General features: G+C 47.4%; 1 protein-coding gene across 1 annotated transcript in view; it reads left to right on the top strand.

Moving 5' to 3' along the window:
• The window catches only part of PML (PML nuclear body scaffold), a 47,065-nt gene extending 36,731 nt beyond the window's left edge, over nt 1–10,334 (top strand). The window contains 2 exon segments of the mRNA XM_081101588.1: nt 6,439–6,589; nt 7,829–10,334. Coding sequence (XP_080957714.1) covers nt 6,439–6,589; nt 7,829–8,607 — 930 coding nt within the window. The 3' untranslated portion in view covers nt 8,608–10,334.
• The last annotated feature ends 12,107 nt before the right edge of the window (nt 10,335–22,441 follow it).

Raw genomic sequence — 22,441 nt, 5'->3', positions numbered from 1 at the left:
TAACTAAACATGCTGAAGGAAGTCTTCCCATCTCAGAACCTCTTTCCTTACCTCCCTGGGTGTCCCTTGCTCACCGCATTTCCCTGTTCTCCCTCATTGTGCCAGTGGACCCTGCCCCCACGTCCAATGGCCACCTCCAGTTGTTAATCTTGACCAGCATTGGAGCCTCCTGAGAGGCTGCTCCCCTTGTTCGGGAGGGCCCCCTCCGCTCCCTCCTGCAGCCTGGCTGCTGCTCCTCTCCTTCAAGGTCTCTGTTCCTTTAAATGTTCCGGCTTTGGTTTTGGGCCTTCTTCCCTTTTGGTCTCTATACGTTCCTGTAATCTGAGCCAGGCCTGTGTCTTCACTTATAGCCAGAGGCTGTTGAGACCAGCACAGCCAGAGATTCTCCTACAGCTGTACTCAGATGTCCCAGAGAGACCTCAAACTCATCTCTTGCTCTGCTTGGTGAATTACGCCATCTGCCCAGTTACACAAGCTGAGACCTCGGAGCTGCCCAGGACCCCACCCCCACCCCCCGACACACACACACACACACACACACACACACACACACACACACCACACACCCTTTCTATTCCTCACAGCCAATCCATTTTGAGTCTTGTCTTTCCATGTTCTGAAATCTGGGCACTTTTTTCCATCCCATAATCTTAATAAGATTAAAACAAAATTGAGTCTGGGTGGAAGTAGAAGCCTGGGAAGAGATGATAGAGAAAAGGACTAGATGCCACAGGTCTCCCCAGACTTCCTGAGAGTCAAACAGAGGAACTGATTCCAGCTGTTTGGGTGGTGGGGTATCAGGCTAATCTTCAGCTGTGGGCAAGGAGCCAGGTGGTGCCTGAGGGCATTGCAGGTGATGAAGAATTAGCTGCTCACCTCGGAGACTAGCTCTGGAGGCATGGAGAGAGCCGGAGGACCAATGGCTTTTGTGTAGGTATTCATCAGACACAGTTTTAAAATTAACCATTACAGAAGTCCCAAACCTTTTGAAGAAATTTTAAAAGAAAACATATGAGGTCCTCCTGGTGCATTTCTTACCCACCTTCAATGCCCCTTCCAGACCCCTGGTGCTCCTAGAGCAGTGGTTTTCAACCTTCCTAATGCTGTGACCCTTTCATACAGTTCCTCATGTTGTGGTGACCCCCAATTTCATTGTTACAAATTGAACATGATTAAAGCATAGTGATTAATCACAAAAACAATATGTAATTATATATGTGTTTTCTGATGGACTTAGGCGACCCCTGTGAAAGGGTCGTTTGACCCCCAAAGGGGTCGCGACCCACAGGTTGAGAACCACTGTTCTAGAGTATTTGAAGCAGCTTGGAGAGAGGGAGCAGGGTGACATTCCCTGGGTGCTCTGGACTCCTGCATTCCCATGCCCTTTCCTCTCCATGGCCTTTCTCACCTTCCAGTGACAGTTGTGGAATACCGACCTGCTAATATGCCACATCTTCCCAGTGTAACAGGGTGTGTAAGCACCACCCCCCCTTTCCTTGGGCTGTAGGTGTGTCAGGTGCTGCAGTGTAGACCTGTCTGGAGGCTCTGGTGCAGGCCTGCTGGCTCGGGGAGAGACTGAGCGAATGGGAAACTGCTCTGAAAGTAGTTGGGTGGAGGGGCGAGACCCAGGCTTGGTGGTGGACATCTGGGGTCAGCAGTGCCTCTGCCATGGGCCCTGTGTTAGGACCCAAAGCAGAAAAAAAAACATGGGTGTTCTCACTACCCTTGTGACAGATGATTGGCCCCAGGGCCTGGCATCAGGAAGACTAGGTGGAAGCGGTAGGGGGCCTATCGAGGAGGAGGGGCTGTGTCAGAAGGGGCAGTGGAAGGGAGGCCTGTGGGGAGCAGCTGATCCAGGGGAGGGACAGTGATGCTGGTGAGTGTGTATCAGAAAAATAGGTGCTCCTCTGGGAAGATGTGAGCCGTGTCCCCCGAGGGACAGCAGCAGCTGGCAGAGGGGTTGGAACAGTGGGCATGGGGGCCACAGGTGAGCTAACGAGGTGGGCCCATTCACAGATACAGGTGAAGCATCTCTGGGGCCTTCCAGACTTTTCAAGAAAAATCTGGGGTTTTGTATCTGCAAAAACTAGCAGTGCATGTCTTGCCAAACTGATCCCTACTGTTGCTTAAGCTTGACTGCTGAGAAAGTCCCTTGGGAGCTGGGGACTCTTGATAAGCAATAATGTCAGGTACTAGGCAGATATCTTCTGGTTACTAGATGCTGAATCTCAAAGGGTTTGGCTCCTATCTGGCTGATGACCAAACATGGACAATCCTTCTCAACCCTGCCTGACACTTGATCACTTGGGGTTTTACCAATGACAGAGTCCTAGGTCCCACCCACAGAGACCCTAATTGAACTGGTCTGGGATGGAGCCTGGGCATCAAGAGTCTGTTAAGCTGCTAACGCAGAGCCAAAGGAGAGAACCCTGGAGGAGTTGGGGGATTCAGTTGTCAGAGAAGCGCTGCTAAGATGTGTGTGTATCAGTCCTGAATGGAGGTGACACATACCTCCTGGGGTACTACCCAGAAGGGGAGAAGAGAACTGGACCAAGGAAACACAGTCCATTAGCCACGTATAATAAAAAAATGAATTCCTGTATTTCTTTGCATCTTTCAAAGGGATCCAACTCATAACACGTAGCAGCACTTTTTAAATTCCTCCTCTTCTCTCAGCTGTCATCATCTCCCACTCCCTAGGTCCTCAAAGTGTTTTCCCCACTGCTCACTTTCTAGTCCTCACACAGGCACTCTCACCTGTCCCCACTTCATTTCTGCCCCATTCCTTTCCCAGCCAAGAAACCTCAGCTTTTACCAAGGAAAGGCCCTTTCCTGGCTTCTTGGGTTCTGTTTTCACGCACTGTCCCTCTCTGCTCCCCCACCCACTCAATTATGCTGGTTGTGGAATAGGTTGAGGTGTGTGGGGTGGGACATGAGGGTGTTCCTTAGTGAGCAGGGGTAGAAAGGTGTTTTGTGTCTGGGCCTCTATATGCCGATTGCCCTTTAAAAAGTCTTTTTTAAATGTGCCGGTACTTCCCAGGGTGGGGGAATTGAGTTTACAGATGGCTGGAGTTCAGTGGAAGGTGTTCCCATGAGACCAGCCCCACAGAAAAGCCATACTTTATGGAAGTCCCCAAGGGCAAGAGGCACATGGGAGCAGGAGGAGTTGGGGCTGGGAGATCCAGCTTTCCTCCATTGACAAACTCAGCAGAAGGGAGCCGGGGCCTTTCATTAGGGAAGCCTGCAGGGTCTTCTGTAAATTCAGACAGGACATTCCCATGACTGTAAAAGAAAGTGACCCAGGACAATGGCAGGCTCTAAAAATGAGGTTCTGATGGCCATCATAAGTGACCCTCCTATAAAGATGGGGGAGCAGGCCCAAAGATGCAGTGTGCTGCTCTCCAGGAGGCTTAGCTGGAAGAAATATCCTAAAGAAATATTCTGGCTCTAAGGCCTGAAGAGACACCACAGAAGGAAGGAGGCAGGTGGAAGCCCTCGGGGCCACTGCATGTTTGGAGCCAAAAGAAGGCAGAAGAGAAAGCCTAGTGTATCATGTCAGTGGGTGGCAGAGAGGATTCAGCCAAGGGAATGGATCTTCAGATATTAGTAAGAGAGCTAAGGCCAAGGCGAGGACATAGCAAGGCGAGTTCAGCTCTCCGCCAGCTATCAACTTCAAGGAAGATTCTGTAGAAGACTCCTTACAAGGGAGGGAGGAGGCCAGGACATGAGACAAGAGTCAGAACCAGTTGTATAAAACTAGGGGCCCACTGCACGAATTCGTGAACCTTAAAAGGAACTGTGGGCTGCGAGGCACAGGGCTGGTTCTCGGCCCCCACTCCATGCCCCCACCCAGCCCCTCCTGCTATGGCCCCTGGTCCCCTGTCTGCTGGCAGCTTCGCTCCCGCCACCACCATTCCCATGTGCTGACGGCACTGGCTCCACTCACACCTGCTGATGGTGTGGAGTGACTGGGGCCGGCTCCAGCAGAGGGTAGGAGTGGGGCTGGTGCTGGCTGTGGGTTTGAGCAGGACCGTGGGCGGCAGCAGGTGTGAGAGGTGGCTGCCAGCTCCAATCACCCCTCAGGAGCAGAGGGAGGTGGAGAAGCCCTGAGGGGTGATGGGGGCCGGAAGGCACTTCTTGCACCCGCTGACAGTGCCAAACGATCAGGGCCAGTGCTGGGCACTGGTAGCGGGTGCGAGTGGAGGCTCTGGCACCAGCAGCAGGTGTGAGCAGGGCTGGCGCCAGCAGCAGGTGCAAGCACTGGGTGGGACTGTGACCCATAGGAGCAAAGAATTTTCAGTAACCACCAGAGGCTCGCCCGCATGATAGTGACTAGTGCCCCGCCTTGGTCGGTGCCCCCACTTACCTGCTCCACATCCCACTGTGGCCAATGCCCCCATGTTCCATGCTCTGCCGCCTGCTGCCGACACCCGCCATGTTCCACACGCACCCGCCGGTGGTCAGCACTCATCATAGTGACCGGTTGTTCGGTTGTTCCACTGTTCAGTCTATTTGCATATTAGGGTTTTATATATATAGATTAGCCTTGGACATGTGGCAGATTCAAGATACCAATATGCAAGGCATTTGACAAAGTCTCTTATTAGGATCTTCTGTCTAAAGTCCAGGGACTCAGGCTTCTCTAAGTAAAACCAGCTCTGGATGGATTTCTATTGAATATTTCTATCACTGACTGGGAGGAAGTTGGTGATGAGCGTGGGGTAGAGCTATGAAACGCAAACAAAAGTAAAAATTAGCCACTCCTAGGAATATCCAGCACATGTTAGCTGTGGTTAACAATGACTTAGCTTTTGGTTGAATTTTTATTCATTAAATGTTTCACCTGGAGAGTAGAAGCACCTAGGACAGTGGTTCTCAACCTAGGCTGCACATTAGAATCACCTGGGAATCTTTTTAAAATCCTGATTTCTGGGCCTCATCCTCCAGAAATTCTGTTTCTTTGTTATGGGGTGAGGCCACAACATTAGTAACAAAGAAACAGAATTTCCGGAGGATGAGGCCCAGAAATCAGGATTTCAAAAAGATGCCCAGGTGATTCTAATGTGCAGCCAAGATTGAAAACCACTGGCCTAGGAGAATGTACTAATTATCTTCCATGGACATTAGTCAGAGCCAGGGTTCATATAGTCCTCAGATAGTCGCAAGTGAAGCCAACTCCATCAACCAGCCAGAGGCAGTCCATAGAAGGAAAGACCAAGGCCAGCTCTGACCTGTGTCCCAGCAGTTCCCGCAGCCAGCCCTGGACGCTTGCCATGCCCTTCCCTCCGGGTCTCTGGCTGATGTGCATAGGTGGCATTCACAGGAGGTTCTGAGCAGGCCACCAAAGACAACATCTGGGTTTGGCAGCTGTGCAGATAATGAGCAATTAACTCTACATCATGAGAGCACACTTCTCCCTCTGTAGCCCCAGCCCCTTGGAAGCTGGAGGCCTTCCCCTTCACCAGAGACCTTCCAAATTTTTCTTGCCCCTTCCAACCTGTGCTCACCCCAGACGAGCCTCAGGCTTCCCTAAGCCGCCAGCTCCTGGTTGCTGTCTGGCAGCCTCTAGGCTCTGAGCTTTATCCCTCCACTGCTCTCAGTGCTGGGCTCTGTGTGTCTACCTAGGTGTGTGTCCTAGAAGCTAAGCCAGGGGTCCTCGAACTTTTTAAACAGGGGGACAGTTCACTGTCCCTCAGACCGTTGGAGGGCCAGACTATAGTTTAAAAAAAACTATGAACAAATTCCTATGCGCACTGCACATATCTTATTTTGAAGTAAAAAAACAAAACGGGAACAAATACAATATTTGTATTTGCATGTGGCCCGCGGGCCGTAGTTTGAGGACCCCTGAGCTAAGCAGTCCTCCTCCTCCCCTTTGCATAGGACACTGATACCTCAAACGGCTTTTGGAACAAGAAAAGCCAGGCTCCTGGCCCCTTCTAGAGAGACATCTGGGGTTCAAGATAAGACTCTTTCCTCCTGTCCCCAGTTTGTGTTTCTTCTGAGTCTGCTCAAAGATCAACTGAGAAGCAGGCACCTTGAGCTGTACCCACATAACACTGGCCCCGCTCCCAAGCCTCCACACCCCCACACACACTTGTGTTAATATAGGTTCACAAATTCACATCTCCCCATGCATACCCAGATGTACACACACTTGCCCACATGATCTCATCCTCTTATCCCTCCTCATTAGTGCATGTGTACTGGCTAAAACACAGCCTGCACAAGTGCACTGTGTACTCACCTAGACACACACCTTCCCTTCCACAATAACATGCCCTTGGTCATGTGCATGCAGATGCCCAGGCCGTGCCAACTTGCTCATGTTCGCACACATGTGACTATACACACCTGCTTACCAGCACATGCTCCCATGACCAATATGCTCCCTCTCACCCTCCGGACCCCTGACCTGTTGGTTTTTCTGTATTGCAGTCCTTCCGAGAGCTGGATGACAGCAGCAGCGAGTCCAGTGACCTTCAGCTGGAGGGCACCAACTCCCTCAGGGTCCTGGATGAGAGCCTCACAGACCTCCAATCAGAAGTCAGGCCCCTGGTTTTCTTTGACCTCAAGATTGACAATGAAAGTGGGTTCTCTAATGACCATTCCCACCCCTTTCTAACTTAGTCTCTAAGTCCCCAAGATAAGTACAAGCAGAGCCATCTGCAGGGTCCAGGAGAGCCCTGAGCTCTGGCCAATGACCACAGCCAGAGAGGGGAGAGCGAGTGCGCACTGCATCTCCCCTGGGACTCCCAGTGCCCGCTCCGTTGCTTGAATGAGGACAGCTGCCTTGACCAGTGCCTGAAAGTGTGAGGCAAGCGCCTCCAGGAGCTCACCTCTGAGGAGTGCTTCTCTTCCTTGGAGAGCCTTGGGAAGACACCTCTAAACAGAACCCAGTGTTTGTAGAAAATCACTGCTATGAGACCAGCAATTCAAGCCAGGCATTGGGCTGTGATTGCACATTTCTAGGTATAAGACCCATTCCACAGTGGGCTGCAGAGGGAGGCCAACAGAGCTGAAGTCACAGAGAGATATGACCTCTCCCAGAAGCCCCTCAACTCCTGTAGTATTTGCTGAGGCCCTGCCTTATGGCACAGTCTCGGCCTGGGGCTAGCCCAGCCAGCCAGAAGCAGCAGGTGTTCCCGCAGGACAGGGAAGTCACTCACAGCCCTCACAAGAGGCTCTGGGCCACACTCTTTGAGTGCAGTAGATTGGGCCGGTGTGTTGTATGTCTCAGAGCTCCAACTGGCTGGGAGCCTTAGCTAAGTGATTGGTGGGACTGGAGGCAAGGGTAGGAAGTGGAGGGCTAGGTAGAAACTGTGAAAGGTCTCAAGGGTAGTGGGGTGAAGCTGACAGAAGAGAGACAGGAGGGGCCTGGATCTAAAGGGTTTGGTGAACTTGGAGGCAGGTGGCAGGGGAGCGGGGAATGGACTTCCAGCCAGTGAGCAAGGCATTTGAGGGCAGCAGACCTCCTCCCAGCCTCTGCCTGCCTGAAGGCTGCTGTCTGTCCACTTCCCTCATATCTGCAGTGTGCAGTCAGCAGCTTCCCCTTGGGTTCCCCCAGGGGTTCTCCCAGCGTCTGCCTGCCTCAATCTGACCTCAAGATTGACAATGAAAGTGGGCTCTCTAATGACCATTAGAGAAGACTTGAATCTTCAGAGCTTGGGGCATAGTTGCAAATGTTTGAAGGCTAATGCTTGGTTCCTGACAGCAGACCCCAAGGTGGGGTCTCTGGATAGTGGGTCAGCAGCCCTGGAGTTCCCCCAATCCCTCCCAGTGCCTCCCATGTCCCTAGGACCTCATCCTGCCCTTCTCTCCTGCCCAGCCCAGAAGATTAGGCAGCTGGCAGCCGTGAACCAGGAGAGCAAATTCCGAGTACTCATCCAGCCAGAGGCCTTAAGCATCCACTCCAAGGCGGTCTCCCTGGAGGTGGGGCTACAGCACTTCCTCTGCTTCCTGAGCTCCATGTGCCGTCCCATCCTGGCCTGCTATAAGCTGTGGGGGCCCAGCCTCCCCAATTTCTTCCGGGCCCTGGAAGACATGAACAAGCTTTGCGAGTTCCAGGAGGCCATCTCTGGCTTCCTGGCCACTCTGCCCCTCATCCAGGAGCGAGTGCCCCAGGCCAGCAGCTTCAAACTCAAGAGTTTGGCCAAGACCTACCTGGCAAGAAACATGAGCGAACACAGTGCCCTGGCAGCTGTGCTGACCATGCGTGACCTGTGCCGCCTCCTTGAAGTCTCCCCGGGACCCCAGCTGGCCCAGCACACATACTCCTTCAGCAGCCTGCAGTGCTTCGGATCCCTGCAGCCCCTGGTGCAGGCAGCCGTCCTGCCCCGGGCCGAGGCCCGCCTCCTGGCCCTCCACAACGTGAGCTTCACGGAGCTGTTGACTGCACACTGCCAAGACCCACAGGGGGGCTTGAAGAAGTACAGCCGGTATCTACAGGCCACCTCATCGCCGCCTGCACGGCCTGCTCTCAACTTTCAAGCTATGAGTACCTACTTCAAAAGCCTGTTGGAGGGGCCAGCCTTGGCAGTGGGAGAAGGCATCTCTACCCCTCTTGCTAGCCACAGCTTGGCCCAAAGGGCTCCCCAGCACAGCTGAGATGGGGGAATGACTGGCTTGGAATCTCTGGGGACAGAGAGGGATGTTGTCCCTCAGCCAGGCCCTGCCCATCACAGCATCCCCAGAACCTGGTCCCTAATACTCAGCTGACATTTGGTCCAGAATTAGGTCTTGTTCTCTGGGACCAAACTCCCCTTCTCTAAAAATCCCACAGAGAAGGTTCCAAGGCCAAGCAGCCGCCCCCTGGAGCTACCAGATCCCTGATGCACCAGGGAGTTAACTCACCAGGCCGTTGGCCCCTCCCTTGCAGGAGCCAGAACCAGGGAGGTCCTGGGTGAAGAAAGCAGGGCCTCGGCTAAGTGGCCTCCAGCTTGCCCCACCCACCCAGCTTGCCACTTTCTGACCCTGCAGCTCCTCCCTGACTCCCAGCCACTGCCCAGGGGACCTGCCAACAGCTCCCATGGACACCACCTGCAACACCAGTGGCCCCACAGGTACTCAAAGTGCCTTTCAAACTAAACTGCCCCTCATGAGCTTGGGTTCTCCCAGCCTCAGCCTGCCTGAAGCCGGCCCTCTGTCCACTTCCCGCATATCTGCAGAGACAGAAGCTGCTGTGCCATGCCTGTCCCCACTTCCCTCCACACTTGCTTCCTTCCTCTTGGCCACAGAAACACTCCCCTTAGTCCAGGCTTTGCCCTTTGGTCCTCAGGCTACTGACCCCTCTCAGCATGGCCCTTGGCCATGTCTGCACTGCCCGCCTCAGCCTTGCCAAGGAGTGTCCTCTGACCCGGCGCTGTTCTCTGTGTAGTTCAGAGGCCCACACCTGCTTTCCCCTGATCGCCTCTGCCCCAGACCTCTGGAATGGGACTGGACTCTGGGGTGGTACCCAGCAAGCTGTTTAGTTTAGCAGGCTGTCCAGGTGATGCTGATGCCGGCTGAGTTCCAGGACCATTGCTGTGTAGACTGCACTTCGAAGGAGAAGCAGTATGGAGCAGCAGAGAAAGTCCCGACCTAGGATAAGGCCTCTTCCTGAGTCCCCTTGTCCCCACCCGTAAAATGCCTGGTTGGTCTGGATGGTCCGAGTCCCATTCAACCCTTTCATTCTGGGATTTTAAGAATGGGCAGCATGCCACGAGGCAGCAGATGGCTTCATTCTTGAACCCTAGCCCCCAAGCCTAAGCTAAGGTTCCCGGCCTGCAGGCACAGCAGAAGTCAGCAGAAGACACTAGCAGGTCAGAGTCATCCCTTCTGACTGGCAGAACCAGTGTCCCCTCCCCTTCCCATCCCTGTTCCTCGATTTTTGCTACTGGGATGCAGCCCAGACCCCAGCTTCTATGGGCTCAGCTTTCACAAAGGTGGAGTCTGTGTGCGCACACCTCAGCCCCTGTCTTGTGGGTGCCCTGAAAACCCATTAAGGGATTACATGGAAACTTGCTACAACAGCAGGAGCACTGGTTCTACCAGTGAACTCTGATGCATTTGAAATAGGGTTCCAATTTAAAGTAGGTGCTGCCTCTGAAGCTTGGCAGAAACAGACTGATGGGAAGAGGGGAGGAGGGGCCTGGGGCCCTGGGTGAGCTGTGATGCCATCGTCTTGGCAGCCACAAGGCAGCCTAGGCCTGGACTGAGCAGTGCTCAACTATCCTAGTGCAAGCCCAGCCCCACCATGCCTGCTACCTTCAGATGCATTTCATCACAGCTTTTATAATAAAGTCTGATCTGCCCTCTCCACTTTCACAGCCTTTAATAAAGACTTGAATCTTCAAAGCCTCATGCTGCCCACCCTGAAGTCACTGAGCAGCATCCTGCCTGGTGAAGGGGGTGCTTCCAAGCCTCAGGGAACTCTTCTTTGTAGGGACCTTTCAGGACTTAGCAGAGCAGAAGGCCCCATGTTGCTCACTGCTAAGGGCCTCACAGATGTGAACCCCCTATTCCAAGTGAGGAAATGAGCATGGACCTGCCCAGGATTATCCCCAAAGGGGAGAGCCATGTGGGGGGAATGAAGTGCCAGCTTCAAGGATTACTCCTAGAGGAAGTCAGGAGCCAGACACCAAGGTCTGTTGGAACCTCACCTCAGCCCTCTGCTGGGTAATCTTGTCCCCTGTCTGTGTCAGAGCCATAGGTGGTAAAACCCTTGGCAGGTAGGGGAGGCCCAGGATATTAGCAATGTGAGACCAATGCGTTGCTGTCTTGGGTGTCAGATTAGTACCTGCAGGGATTACCGTGGCGCAGGCAATGTAGGTAGTAGCTCTCCCCTGGCCTGGGTGAGCAGCCAAGTAATGAGATTTGGTCACTGTCACCACCCTTAACCCCATCTCCCTGTCCCAGGTACCCAGATTCCAGTCCTGAAGTTTTTAGTCTCCAAGAGCAAGCACAAACATGCACCCGTGCTTCATATTTGAATTCTATGTCTGGTCTATCCATGTCAGCTAGCCATGAGTCTGCTGGGCTAGAGGTTAGCACACTGAGTTTCAATCCTAGTAGCCTATGACTGGTCTGGTACATCAGGCGCTGACTCTGTAAAATGGGGTAGAGGTCATTTTCACCTAATAGGATGTTTGTGAATCAGTGAGAAAATGTTTGTGAAAACAGCTCTTTAATATGTGAAGAATCACCAAATGTAAGATCTTATTTTACAGACAACTTAGATGACAGTGTTATTACTGTATAAGTTAGAAAAAGAAACAGATATTAGAGCTCAGCAAGAAAAAGTACATGGGCTTGTCTCCAGAGGGATGAAGAACAAGATCTGGAACAGAGTTGTCTGTCAGAACCTGGGTCTGAGGGAGCTATGAAGGTGAGCAGGGGAGTCCACCTTGAAGTGGCTAAACAGTAGCTGTCTCTGTGTCCCCAGTACACCCAGATGGGAGAATTCAGCCACATAGACCTGGAGCTGAAAGCAGACATCCTGTGACAGCTCAGCACTGCTCCAGTGCCTCCTCCTGAGACCCAAGGGCTCACTCACATCCAAGAAAGGTCACTTAAAAATTTGCCTTAACTCCAGCCTTACACTCTTACCTGCATAACACCTAGCTGCTACCTGATGCCTGGCCCTGTTGTGCTCCCGCCCTACCCCTCCCCTCATCCAGCACTGGCCTGCCTCCCATTCTTTTTTTTTTTTTTTTTCATATATCTTATTGATTTTTTTACAGAGAGGGATAGAGAGTTAGAAACATCAATGAAAGAGACACATCCTGCACACTCCCTACTGGGGATGTGCCCGCGACCAAGGTACATGCGCTTGACCAGAATCAAACCTGGGACCTTTGAATCCGCAGGCCGACGCTCCATCCACTGAGCCAAACCGGTCAGGGCCTCACTTCCATTCTTATTCCTACCCTACCCTCACTCTGACTCCTAGTCCCAACCCTGACAATACTCCATACCTCAGAGGTTATCCTGCACCCTAAACCTCCCAGCAGATCCAGCCCCTGCCCTGCTCCTGCCTCCTCTGACTTCAGACTTGTCTCTATCCCACCCCAAGTGCCCCAGCGCCTACACCTAGAACAAGAGGATCCTTTCTCGCCTTTCTTTTTTTTAAAATTGATCATTATTGTTGGAAGTATTATAGATGTCCCCACCTTTTTCCCCGTTGACCCTCTTTACCCCACACATACCTCTCCCGAACTATTGTCTGTGTATCATAACTTCCCTGGTTAATATCTCCCCACCCACTCCCTTACCTCTGAAACTCGTCAGCCTGTTCCATTGTTCTATATCTCTGGATCTATTTTGTTCATCAGTTTATTTTGTTCATTAGAATCCACATATGAGTGAGATCATGTGATACTTGTATCTCTGACTGGCTTATTTCACTTAGCATGATACTCTCCAGGTCCCTCCATGCTGTCTCAAAGGGTAAGACATACTTCTTTTTTTACAGCTGCATAAGATTCCATAGTGTAAATGTACCACAGCTTTTTTATCCACTCATCTACTAATGGGCATTTGGGCTATTAACAAATCTTAGCTATGGTGAATTGTGCTGCTATGAACATAGGGATGCATATATTCTTTCCGATTGGTGTTTCTGGTTTCTTAGGATATATTCCCAGAAATGGGATCACTGGGTCAAATGGGAGTTCCATTTTTAATTTTTTGAGGAAACTCCATACTGTTTTGACAGTGGCTGCACCAGTCTGCATTCCTACCAGCAGTGCACAAGCGTTCCCTTTTCTCCACATCCTTGTTGATTGTTGATGATAACCATTCTGATAGGTGTGAAGTGATACCTCATTGTCATTTTAATTCGCATCCCTCACATGTTCAGTAACTCTGAGCATTTTTCATATGTCTCTTGTCCTTTTGTATGTCCACTTTGGAGAAGTGTCTATTTAGGTCCTTTGCCCATTCTTAAATTGGATTGTTTGTCTTCCTTTTGTTAAGTTATATGAGTTCCTTATATATTTTGAAAATTAACCCCTTATCAGATGTATCATTGGCAAATATGTTTTCATACAGTGGGCTCTCTTTTTATTTTGTTGATGGTTTCTTTTGCTGTACAGAAGCTTTTTATTTTGACGTAGTCCATTTATTTCTTCTCTGGTTTCCTTTGCCTTAGGAGATGTATTGGTAAACATATTGTTATGAGAGGTGTCTGAGATTTTTGTAAAAATATATTTTCATTGATTTCAGAAAGGAAGGGAGAGAGAAAGAGAGATAGAAACATCAATGATGAGAGATAATCATTGATTGGCTGCCTCCTGCACACCTCCTGGGGATTGAGCCTGCAACCGGGCATGTGCCCTGACCACGTATTGAACTCCTAGTTCACAGATCAGTGCTCAAGCACTGAGCCACACTAGCTGGGCAGATGTCTGTGATATTGCACCTTATGGTTTCTTCTAAGATTTTTATGGTTTCACAACTTAGATTTAAGTCTTATATCCATTTTTACTTTATTCTTTTGTATGGTGTAAGTTAGTGATCTAGTTTCTTTTTTTTGTATGTACCTGTTCAATTTTCCCAATATCATTTATTGAAGAGACTATCTTTACTCCATTGTATGCTCTTGCCTCCCTTTTCAAATATTAATTGAGCATAATGGCTTGGGTCAATTTCTTGGTTCTCTGTACAATTCCATTGATCTGTATGTCTGTTCTTGTGCCAGTGCTAGGTTGTTTTGAGTACAGTGGTTTTGTAGTATATAACTTGATATCTGGTATTGTGATTCCTCCAACTTTGTCTCTTTTTTTATCAAGATTGCTGCAGCTATTTGGATCTTTTTTGGTTCCATATAAATTTTTGGAGTGTTTATTCTAGATCCATGAAATATGCCTTTAGTAGTATTTTAGTAGGGATAGCATTGAATCTATAGATTGCTTTGAATAGTATGGACGTTTTAATGATGTTTATTCTTCTAATCCATGAACATGGTATAGTCTTCCACTTGTTTATATCTTCCTCTATCTCTTTTGTCAACGTCCTGTAGTTTTCCAAGTACAGGTCTTTTACCTCCTTGGTTAAGTTTATTCCTAAGCATCTTAATTTTTTTGTTGCAATGGTAAAGGGGTTTTGTTTGGGGTTTTTTGGGGGGTTTTATTTAGTTTCTCTTTTTGAGAGTTAGTTATTGGTGTATAAAAATGCCATCTATTTCTGGGTGTTAATTTAGTATCCTGCTATGTTGCCTTATTCATTTATTAAATCCAGTCGTTTTTTTGGTGGAGTCTTTAGGGTTTTCTATGTATATCATGTCATCTGAGAATAATGACAGTTTTACTTCTTCCTTTCCAATTTGGATGCCTTTTATTTCTTCTTCTTGTCTGATCATTATGGCTAGGACTTCCAGTGCTATGTTGAGTAAGAGTGGTGAAAGTGGACGTCCTGTCTTGTGCCTGTTCTTAGGGAAAATGGTTTTAGATTTTGCCTATTGAGTATGATGTTGGCTGTAGGTTTGTCATATATGGCCTTTATTATGTTGAGGTATGATCCTTCTATTGCCACTTTGCTGAGAGTTTTTATCAAAAAAAGGGTGTTGGATTTTGCTGAATATTTTTTCTGTATCAATTGACATGACCGTGTGATTTTTGTCTTCCAATCTGTTTATATGATGTATTACAGTTATTGCTTTGGAAATATTGTACCAGCCTTGCATCCCCAGAATAAATCCTATTTGGTCATGGTATATGATCTTTTTAATGTGTTTCTGGATCCAATTTGCTAGAATTTTGTTGAGGATTTTAGCATCTATGTTCATCAGGGATATTGGCCTGTAACTCTCTTTCTTTGTAGTGTCTTATTTGGAATTAGGCTAATGCTAGCCTTGTAAAAAGAGCTTGAAAATGTTCTTTCCTCTTGAGTTTTTTTTTTTTTTTTTTTGAATAGTTTGAGGTGGATAGGTGTTAAGTCTTCTTTGAATGTTTGGTAAAATTCCCCTGTGAAGGCATCCAAACCAGGGCTTTTTTTTTTACTGGGAGTTTTTTGATTAATGCTTCAATTTCTTCAGTAGTTATCAGCCTATTTAGGCTTTCTTATTCTTCCTGGTTGATTGTATTTTTCTAGGAATATGTCTGTTTTGTCCAGGTTGTCAAGTCTGTTGGAATATAGTTGTTCACAGTATTTTTTTATGATCCTTTATATTTCTGTGGGGTAAGTTGTTACTTCACCTCTTTCATTTCTCATTTTGTTTATTTGAGTCCTCTCTGTTTCTTCATGAGTCTGTCTAAAGGTTCATTAATCTTGTTTATCTTTTCAAAGAAACATCTCTTGGTTTTATTGGTCTTTGTGTTTTCTTTTTAGTCTCTATGTTATTTATTTCTGCTCTGGTCTTTATTATGTCATTCCTTCTACTTACTCTGGGCTTTTTCTTGTTGTTCTGGTTAAGTTGTAGGATTAGATTGTTTATTTCAGCTTTTTCTCATTTCTAGAGGTAGGCCTGTAATACTATGAACTTCCCTCTCAGGACTGCTTTCACTGTGTCCCATAGATTTGGCATTGTTGTGTGTTCATTTTCCTTTGTTTCCAGGAAGTTTTTTTATTTCTTCCTTGATTTCTTTGGTAACCCATCCATTGTTTAATAACATGCTATTTATCCTCCATGTGTTTAAATGTTTTTGAGTGTTTTTACTGTGGTTGATTGCTAATTTCATTCCACTGTGATCTGAGAAGATGCTTGATACAATTTCAATCTTCTTGAACTTGTAGAGAGTTAGTTTGTATCCTAACATGTTATCTATCTTTGAAAATGTCCCATGTGGACTTGAGAAGAATGTATATCTATAGCTATCAACTAATTCCATCTCATCTATTTTGTTGTTTAAAGTCACTGTTTCCTTGCTGATTTTTTGTCTAGAAGATCTCTCCAGTGATGTCAGTGAGGTGTGAAAGTCCCTTATTGTGACTGTATTACTGTCGATCTCTCCCTTAAAATCCTGCATAAGTTTTTTTTTATTATATATTTGGATGCTCCTTTATTGGGTGCATATATGTTTACCAGAGTTATATCCTTTGGTTGTATCAATCCCTTTAGTATTATGAAGTGACCTCCATTGTCTCCTGTTTTGGCCTTCACTTTAAAGTCTATTTTGTCAGATATGAGTACTGCCACCCCAACTTTTTTTTTCATTTCCATTTGTCTGGAAAATTTTTTGCCGCACTTTCACTATCATTCTGTGTGAGTGTGTTGTTCTGAGGTGTGTCTCTTGTAGACAGCATATATATGGGTCATGTTTTCTTATTAATTCAGCTACCCTATATCTTTAGATTGGCACATTTAAGCCATTTACATTTAAGGATATTATTGATAGGTACTTATTTGTTGCCATTCTTTGTCTTTATGCCTCTGTTCTTCTCTTTCTCTCTATTTCTTCTTCTTTCAACAGTCCTTTTAGCATTTCTTGCAGTGCTTGGTGTTTTGGTGTGTGTGTGGGGGGGGGGGGGGTGTATTTTTTGTTTTTTTGTCTGTGAAGCTTTTTATTTCACCTTCAATTTTGAATGATAGCCTTGCTGGATAGAGTAGTCTTGGGTTCAGTCCCTTGGTTTTCATTACTTTATATACTTCATGCCACTTCCTTCTGGCCTGAAGTATTTCTATTGAGAAATCAGCTGACAGTCTAATGGGAACTTCCTTGTAGGTAACTTTCTGTCTCTCTCTTGCAGCCTTTCAGATTCTTTCTTTATCTTTAATGTTTGACAATTTAATTATTATGTGTCTAGGTGTGGGTCTTGGGTTCATCTTGATTGGGACTCTCTGTGTTTCCTAAACTTGAGTGCCTTTTCCTTCACCAGGATTAGGGAAATTTTCTGCCATTATTTCTTCAAACAAGTTCTCTATTCCTTTCTCAGATTCTTCTCTTTCTGCTGCCTGTATGATGTGAATGTTATTACATTTCATGTTGTCCCAAAGCTCCCTTAGACTCTCCTCCTGCTATTTAATTTTTTTTTTCACATTTGCTGCTCTGAATGGGTGTTTTTTCTATCTTGTCTTCTAATTCGCTGAATCAGTCCTCAGCTTCTTCTAGTCTACTGTTGAATCCTTCCAGGGTGTTCTTTATTTCAGCTATGTCAGTTCTCATTTCCAATTGAGAACTTCTTATTTATTTTTTCAACTCTCTTTTCATGTTGGTGTAGCTCTCATTATATTAGTCCCTTATAATGCTCATTAAGTTTCACTGAGTTTTTTGAGCACCTTTATTACCATTATTTTGAATTCTTTGTCTGACAAATTGCTTGCCTCCATTTCATTTAGTTCCTTTTCTAGCAGTTCATCCTTTTTCATTTGTGGGTTGTTTCTTAGTCTCCCCATTTTTGCTATCCTTTTGTATTTGTTTTTATGTATTAGATCAAACTGCTATGCCTCCCAGACTTTGTGGGTTGCTCTTATGTAGTAGGGGTTTTGTGGGACCTAGTGGTGTAGTCTCTTAGATCTGAGCTGGGTGCTCTAGGAAAGCCCCTTGCTTGAGTTGTTTGAGTCCTCCTGTTGTAGTTGGGTCTTGAATGTTATTGTCCTGTTCATGTATGAAATCTCCTCTCAGTCTGGTGGACTATGTGGCTCACCCCAGAACTGATCACAAGCTATTGTGGAGGTGCTGACTAAACAGAACGAAATACAATAGCAAAACACAAAACAAAAGAAACAAAACAAAAATATGCACAAGATCCCTACAGCACCAACGAAAACAACCACCAGAGAAGAGAGAATTAGGAAAGAAAAAGCAGAGCAGGAATGACAGAAGAAAAGAAAAAAAAGAACAAATAAGAGAAAACAAAACAAACAAAAAAGGGGGGAGGGGAGAAAAAGAAATATGTAGGAGCAGAGCTGAAATAAAATAAGAATACTGGGTTAGGGGAATAAGGAGAGGAAAACAGTTTAAAGTAAAGGAGGAAGAAAAGAAAAGAAGAAAAAAGGAAAGGAAAATAGAGGAGAAAGCAAATAAACCCAACATAAGAAAAGGAAAAAAGATGAGAAACCAGGTGGAAAAGAAAAGAAAGAAAACATTTTGAGTAGGAAAAGGGAAGAGGAAAGTCACATATATGAACAGAACAATAGAGTCTAGAATAATAAGTCAATAAAGAAGATAAGTAAAAAAGATACATTTTTTAAAAAGTAAAAAAGAGAAAGAAAAGAGAAAAGGGGAAGAAAAAGAAAAAATGAAGAAGAAACTGAAGTAGCATTCCTTTCAGCAGAGTTTAGTGCCCCATGGGAGCTTCCTTTGGATCCTGCTCCTCTGATGACTGGCTGACTGCTCTGTCTGCCAATTCTGGGCTTCCTGTGAGGTACGTGGGTGCTAACCACTGTCAGAAAACTGTCATCATTTGGCTTTCAGCGATCTTCAGTTTGTGTCTTTCTCCACAGGACTTGGCTGCATGTAGAAGAGGCCAAGCTCCCCTGTAAAGCAGCTTTGTTAGCAGCATGGGGTCCAGGGCTTGGTTAGCAAACTTCTCCAGGTTCTCCGGGATCCACCTCTGCCCTCTTTTGCCTGCTGGCCAGCTGTCAATCTTAATCACTCAAAAGTCTGTTTCTGAAAAGTCTTTAGGTGGAATTGGGAGTCTAGATATCTGGGTCTCCTGTGATGGGGAGGTACTGTTCAGATTTCAGGGAATGTAGTGTGTGTGTGTTCCTGTTCCAGAGCTCCTCTGCAAGTTGCCCAAAATATTAGTTTGCCCTGGGCTGAGTGGAGACCCTCGTATGCAGTCAGTGGGGTCAGCTGGAAACCTGGAGTTTCTATCAGCTCTCCTGTGAGGGAAAAGTACCAGTCAGGATTCTGGAATAGTGGGGCGTACAGCCCCTCCCCAATCCAATCACAGGTGCTCCCTGAGACTATTCAACCCATAGGCTTGGCCTCTGCTTTTGTTTCCTCTGAAAAGGTAAAAATGCAAGGTGTGGTCGGCAGGGCTCCTGAAGGTGGGGCAGGCTGTAGATTGTAGAGTGGGTTTTTTCTTTTCCTGCCCTGCTGGCTACTGGGAGCAGCTAGTTCCTCTCAGGAAAAATGGCCGTTTAGGTTTGACCACATGCATTTCTGGCTGCTGCTTTTCCACATCTCCCTGCAATACTTCCCACCTCAGCCTCTCCTTAGGCACTTCGTCCACACCGCCCTCCCTGCATCAAAGCCTCCGGTGAGCTGCAAATAAAAACTCCTGTGCTCTGGGTTTAAAAAAAGAAGAAAAGAAAAGAAAACGAAACAGGCTTTCTCTCCCACCAGCTCCAGCCGGCCAGCTCCAGACTCTGGCAGCCAGCAGCTCTGCTGCCTTTTGCACTGGATGTTTCACTGGCAACGTGTCTCGGCTCTGGTTCTGAGCCTGGGTTCTAGGCCTCTATCTTCTGAAGGAACGGACCCTCCTATAGCCAAGAGCTTCCTCCTCACTCTCGGGCTGCCACCCCTGGAAGTGGGTCAGCTCCTCTTACAACCTTACCCTTCCTTCCAGTCTCCAAGTGTTTTCTGTCCTTCCTTGATATAAGTCTCCTCCTCAGTTGGACCTCAGCTGGTAATTCTGGGTGTATGTTCCCTGCTTTAGTTTTATTTCCGGTGTTAACGTAAAAACCCTTGAAACCTGTAAATAATCTCTGTGAGTTTATTTGAGCCAAACTGTCGACATATGCCGGGAAGCAGAACCTCAACGAACTGAGATAATGCTCCGGAGAATGGCAGGTTACATTTGTATTTATACATTGCAATCAAAGGAGGGACGTAGGTGGATTACATGAAATCCATTGGTGATAGACTAGAGAGGCAGGAGAAAGCAAAGGCTGGGGGTGGGGGGGGGGGGGGGGAGACCCCTGGGATTGGATAAAAAGTAAAATGATGGACACATATTTAGATGGGTGCAGGAACAATTAACATGATAACAATGAAGGAATTTGTGGTATCTGTCCTGGTGCCCAGCACATTAAGTTGTGCCCCAAGGGGTCCGGAAAAAGGGAAGTTACAAGTTACCCAGACATTTCAAGGGTATGTTACCATAGATGCAAAAAGACAGATAGGCTCAGTTAAGGTAAAGGTTGACCTTGTCAGTGTAGATACCAGCCTAGGATGTAACTGCCCATCATAACTGCTTTTAGTTAAAGTTTAATTTCAGACCATCCTTTGTGGTTACTTTAGGTCTTTGAGTCTGCAAGACCTCCATGCAGGCCTTCCCTGAGCCTGTCAGGTTAGCATGTGGCTCCTTGCATCCACACCAGTCTGGCCCTGGGAGAAGGTGAAAGAAAGGTCTGCCAATTTGGTGCCATGATCTCCTCTCTCTCACCTTTCTTAACTCACAATTAAGGGAACCCCACAACTAGTAACACCAAATCAGAGAGAGTACACTGTGGACCCCACTCAGAAGGGAGTGGAACTTGAAAAATCAGAGGCTGAAAATCAGGACTACAGGCTTTATTGCAGGAGAAGGACCTGCCGGGCTGTCTTGCAAGGGGAGGACAGCAGCACGTGCAGGGGCGAGCACGCCTTTTCAGGGGCGGAATGGGAAGGTGTGGGGGGCTTAGTGTACTCGGCGCACACTGATTGGTGGCTGGCTTACTGTATGGTCCATATAGGACAATGGCTTAGGGTATTTGGCAGGTGTGGATTGGTGGTCCAATGTATAGTCCATATAAGGTACATACTCAGGTATTTCCAGGCTGCAGGTTACGTCATACTCTGCCCACCAGTTGGGGGGAGGGAGGATCTATCATTCCAGGCTTTTGGTAATAGTAAAAAAATTGAGAGTCCGGGAAAGCTCAGGGGGCAAGGGTCCGTCTTCCGTAGCTACTTCCTGCTGAGAGGGGGCGTCGTCAGGGGCATCTACCCGGGGTCTCAAAGATTCCGGTGACATAGGTGTCTCTAGGTTCTGAATTCAAGGTCAGATAGATCTCTCCCACCTTCTGGTTGGTGTACGCCTACATTCTGTTCTGCAAAAAACTAGTGAAACAGCACATGAGACAGGGGCCAAAGAGCAAAATTAAAAGAATAAATACCAGTGGGCCTAATAGTGGGAGGAGCCATGGAGTAAGTGAGCCAAAGATGGCATATCCCCCTTCTAGCTGGTTACGTTGTCTGGTCAATCCTGTCCCAGAGGGATTTAATGTGATCTTTGACAATTCCTGATTCATTTACAAAGTAGCAGCATTCTTCCCCAAGAAAGACACAGGTACCCGCTTTTTCTGCTGTCAAGAGATCTAAAGCACACCGGTTCTGTAGGGCTACCGCTGCTAAGGAGTCTACCTGCCTTTGAAGAGATTCAAGGGAATTGCTAATGATGAATCGTCCACGCTCCCGTTCACCTCTCCCGGGTTTCAACACCAAAATATCCTTTGAAAATTCAGCAATTTGTGGTAGAAATGAACAGAGGAGGAAATGCCTTCTACGCCTGTCCCTACTGCAGTGAGGACTCCTGTACCCACAAAGAGGGGAACAAGGGCTGCCCTTTTGTGGCGAGACCTGAGAAGACCAAGAGAGGATTCAAGTTCTCCCTCTGTTCTGATAGAAAGATTGGGGTTAGGAAGACATAAAGGCAGAGCGAGTGTGACAGGTCCTGGGGAACACAGGTGTAGGCTGTAGTCCCACAGAGGAGAAAAATACCCGGTGGAGGGCAGGCTAAGGGAGGCGGTAAATTTGTAGATTTTGCACAGTAGTAAGGTGTAGGAGTAGTTGAGGTAGTGGTTTGAGAGGTATTTGTTAAACAGGTAGTGTTTTCCGTATTGAAGAGAGAGATGTTGTATAGGGTGCGTTGAGGTCTGGTATAGGTAAGAGTTAAGTTAGTGGTCCAATAGGTTGGGATTGGAGTGGCTATGATGAGGGTTCGAGCCAGTGACAGACAAATCCAGCAGAATGTAGAGAAGGAGGGATTGATGTTAGAGAGTAGATGGAAAGTTGTGTTGATGAGGGTGGGCAAAGGAGTAGGTCCGGGGTCTGCAGGGCGAGAGAGAATGTCCTTTAGTGGGGGAGGGATAGGTCAGGGATTAATATAGATTTTGATAAAGACAATTATAGTAGAATTGATGACTCCCTCATCATCCCAAGTCTGTTTCACCTGAAAAGACCAAAAACCTTCATTGGTGCATTCATTGTTAGCTGCCTGTAGGAGGATTATGGTGAGGAGACGAGACATATAAAAGGAATTCGAAAACCTGAGCTTCTTCTGGAGTAAAAAATTGGAGGGTCCCTTGCCAGGTAAGATCTACTATCCATGAGTGTAAGTCTTCTGGGGAAGCAGATCGTGGTCACTACCAGGACCAGTCCTCCAGGATGTACTGCAGGGAATAGTAGAATTTAGCCTGTAAGGAATGATGGGTCATCAGGTCCTGGATGGTGGGAGGCATTTGTCTGATTTTTCATTTTTGGTGAGCCAGAGAGAGGTAGGTATTGCAGTGAAAGTGGGAGGAAATGTTAGGATGGGCTGTTATCCCAGGAAATAGAGAAAGGGAAGGGAAGGAGCAGTGGAAGATGAGGCTGGAGAA

The sequence above is a fragment of the Myotis nattereri genome (genome assembly GCF_964212035.1).
Source record: "Myotis nattereri genome assembly, chromosome: 1".
Classification (NCBI taxonomy): domain Eukaryota; kingdom Metazoa; phylum Chordata; class Mammalia; order Chiroptera; family Vespertilionidae; genus Myotis; species Myotis nattereri.
Note: the sequence above shows the minus strand (reverse complement) of the source record. Positions and strands in the feature narration are given on the sequence as shown.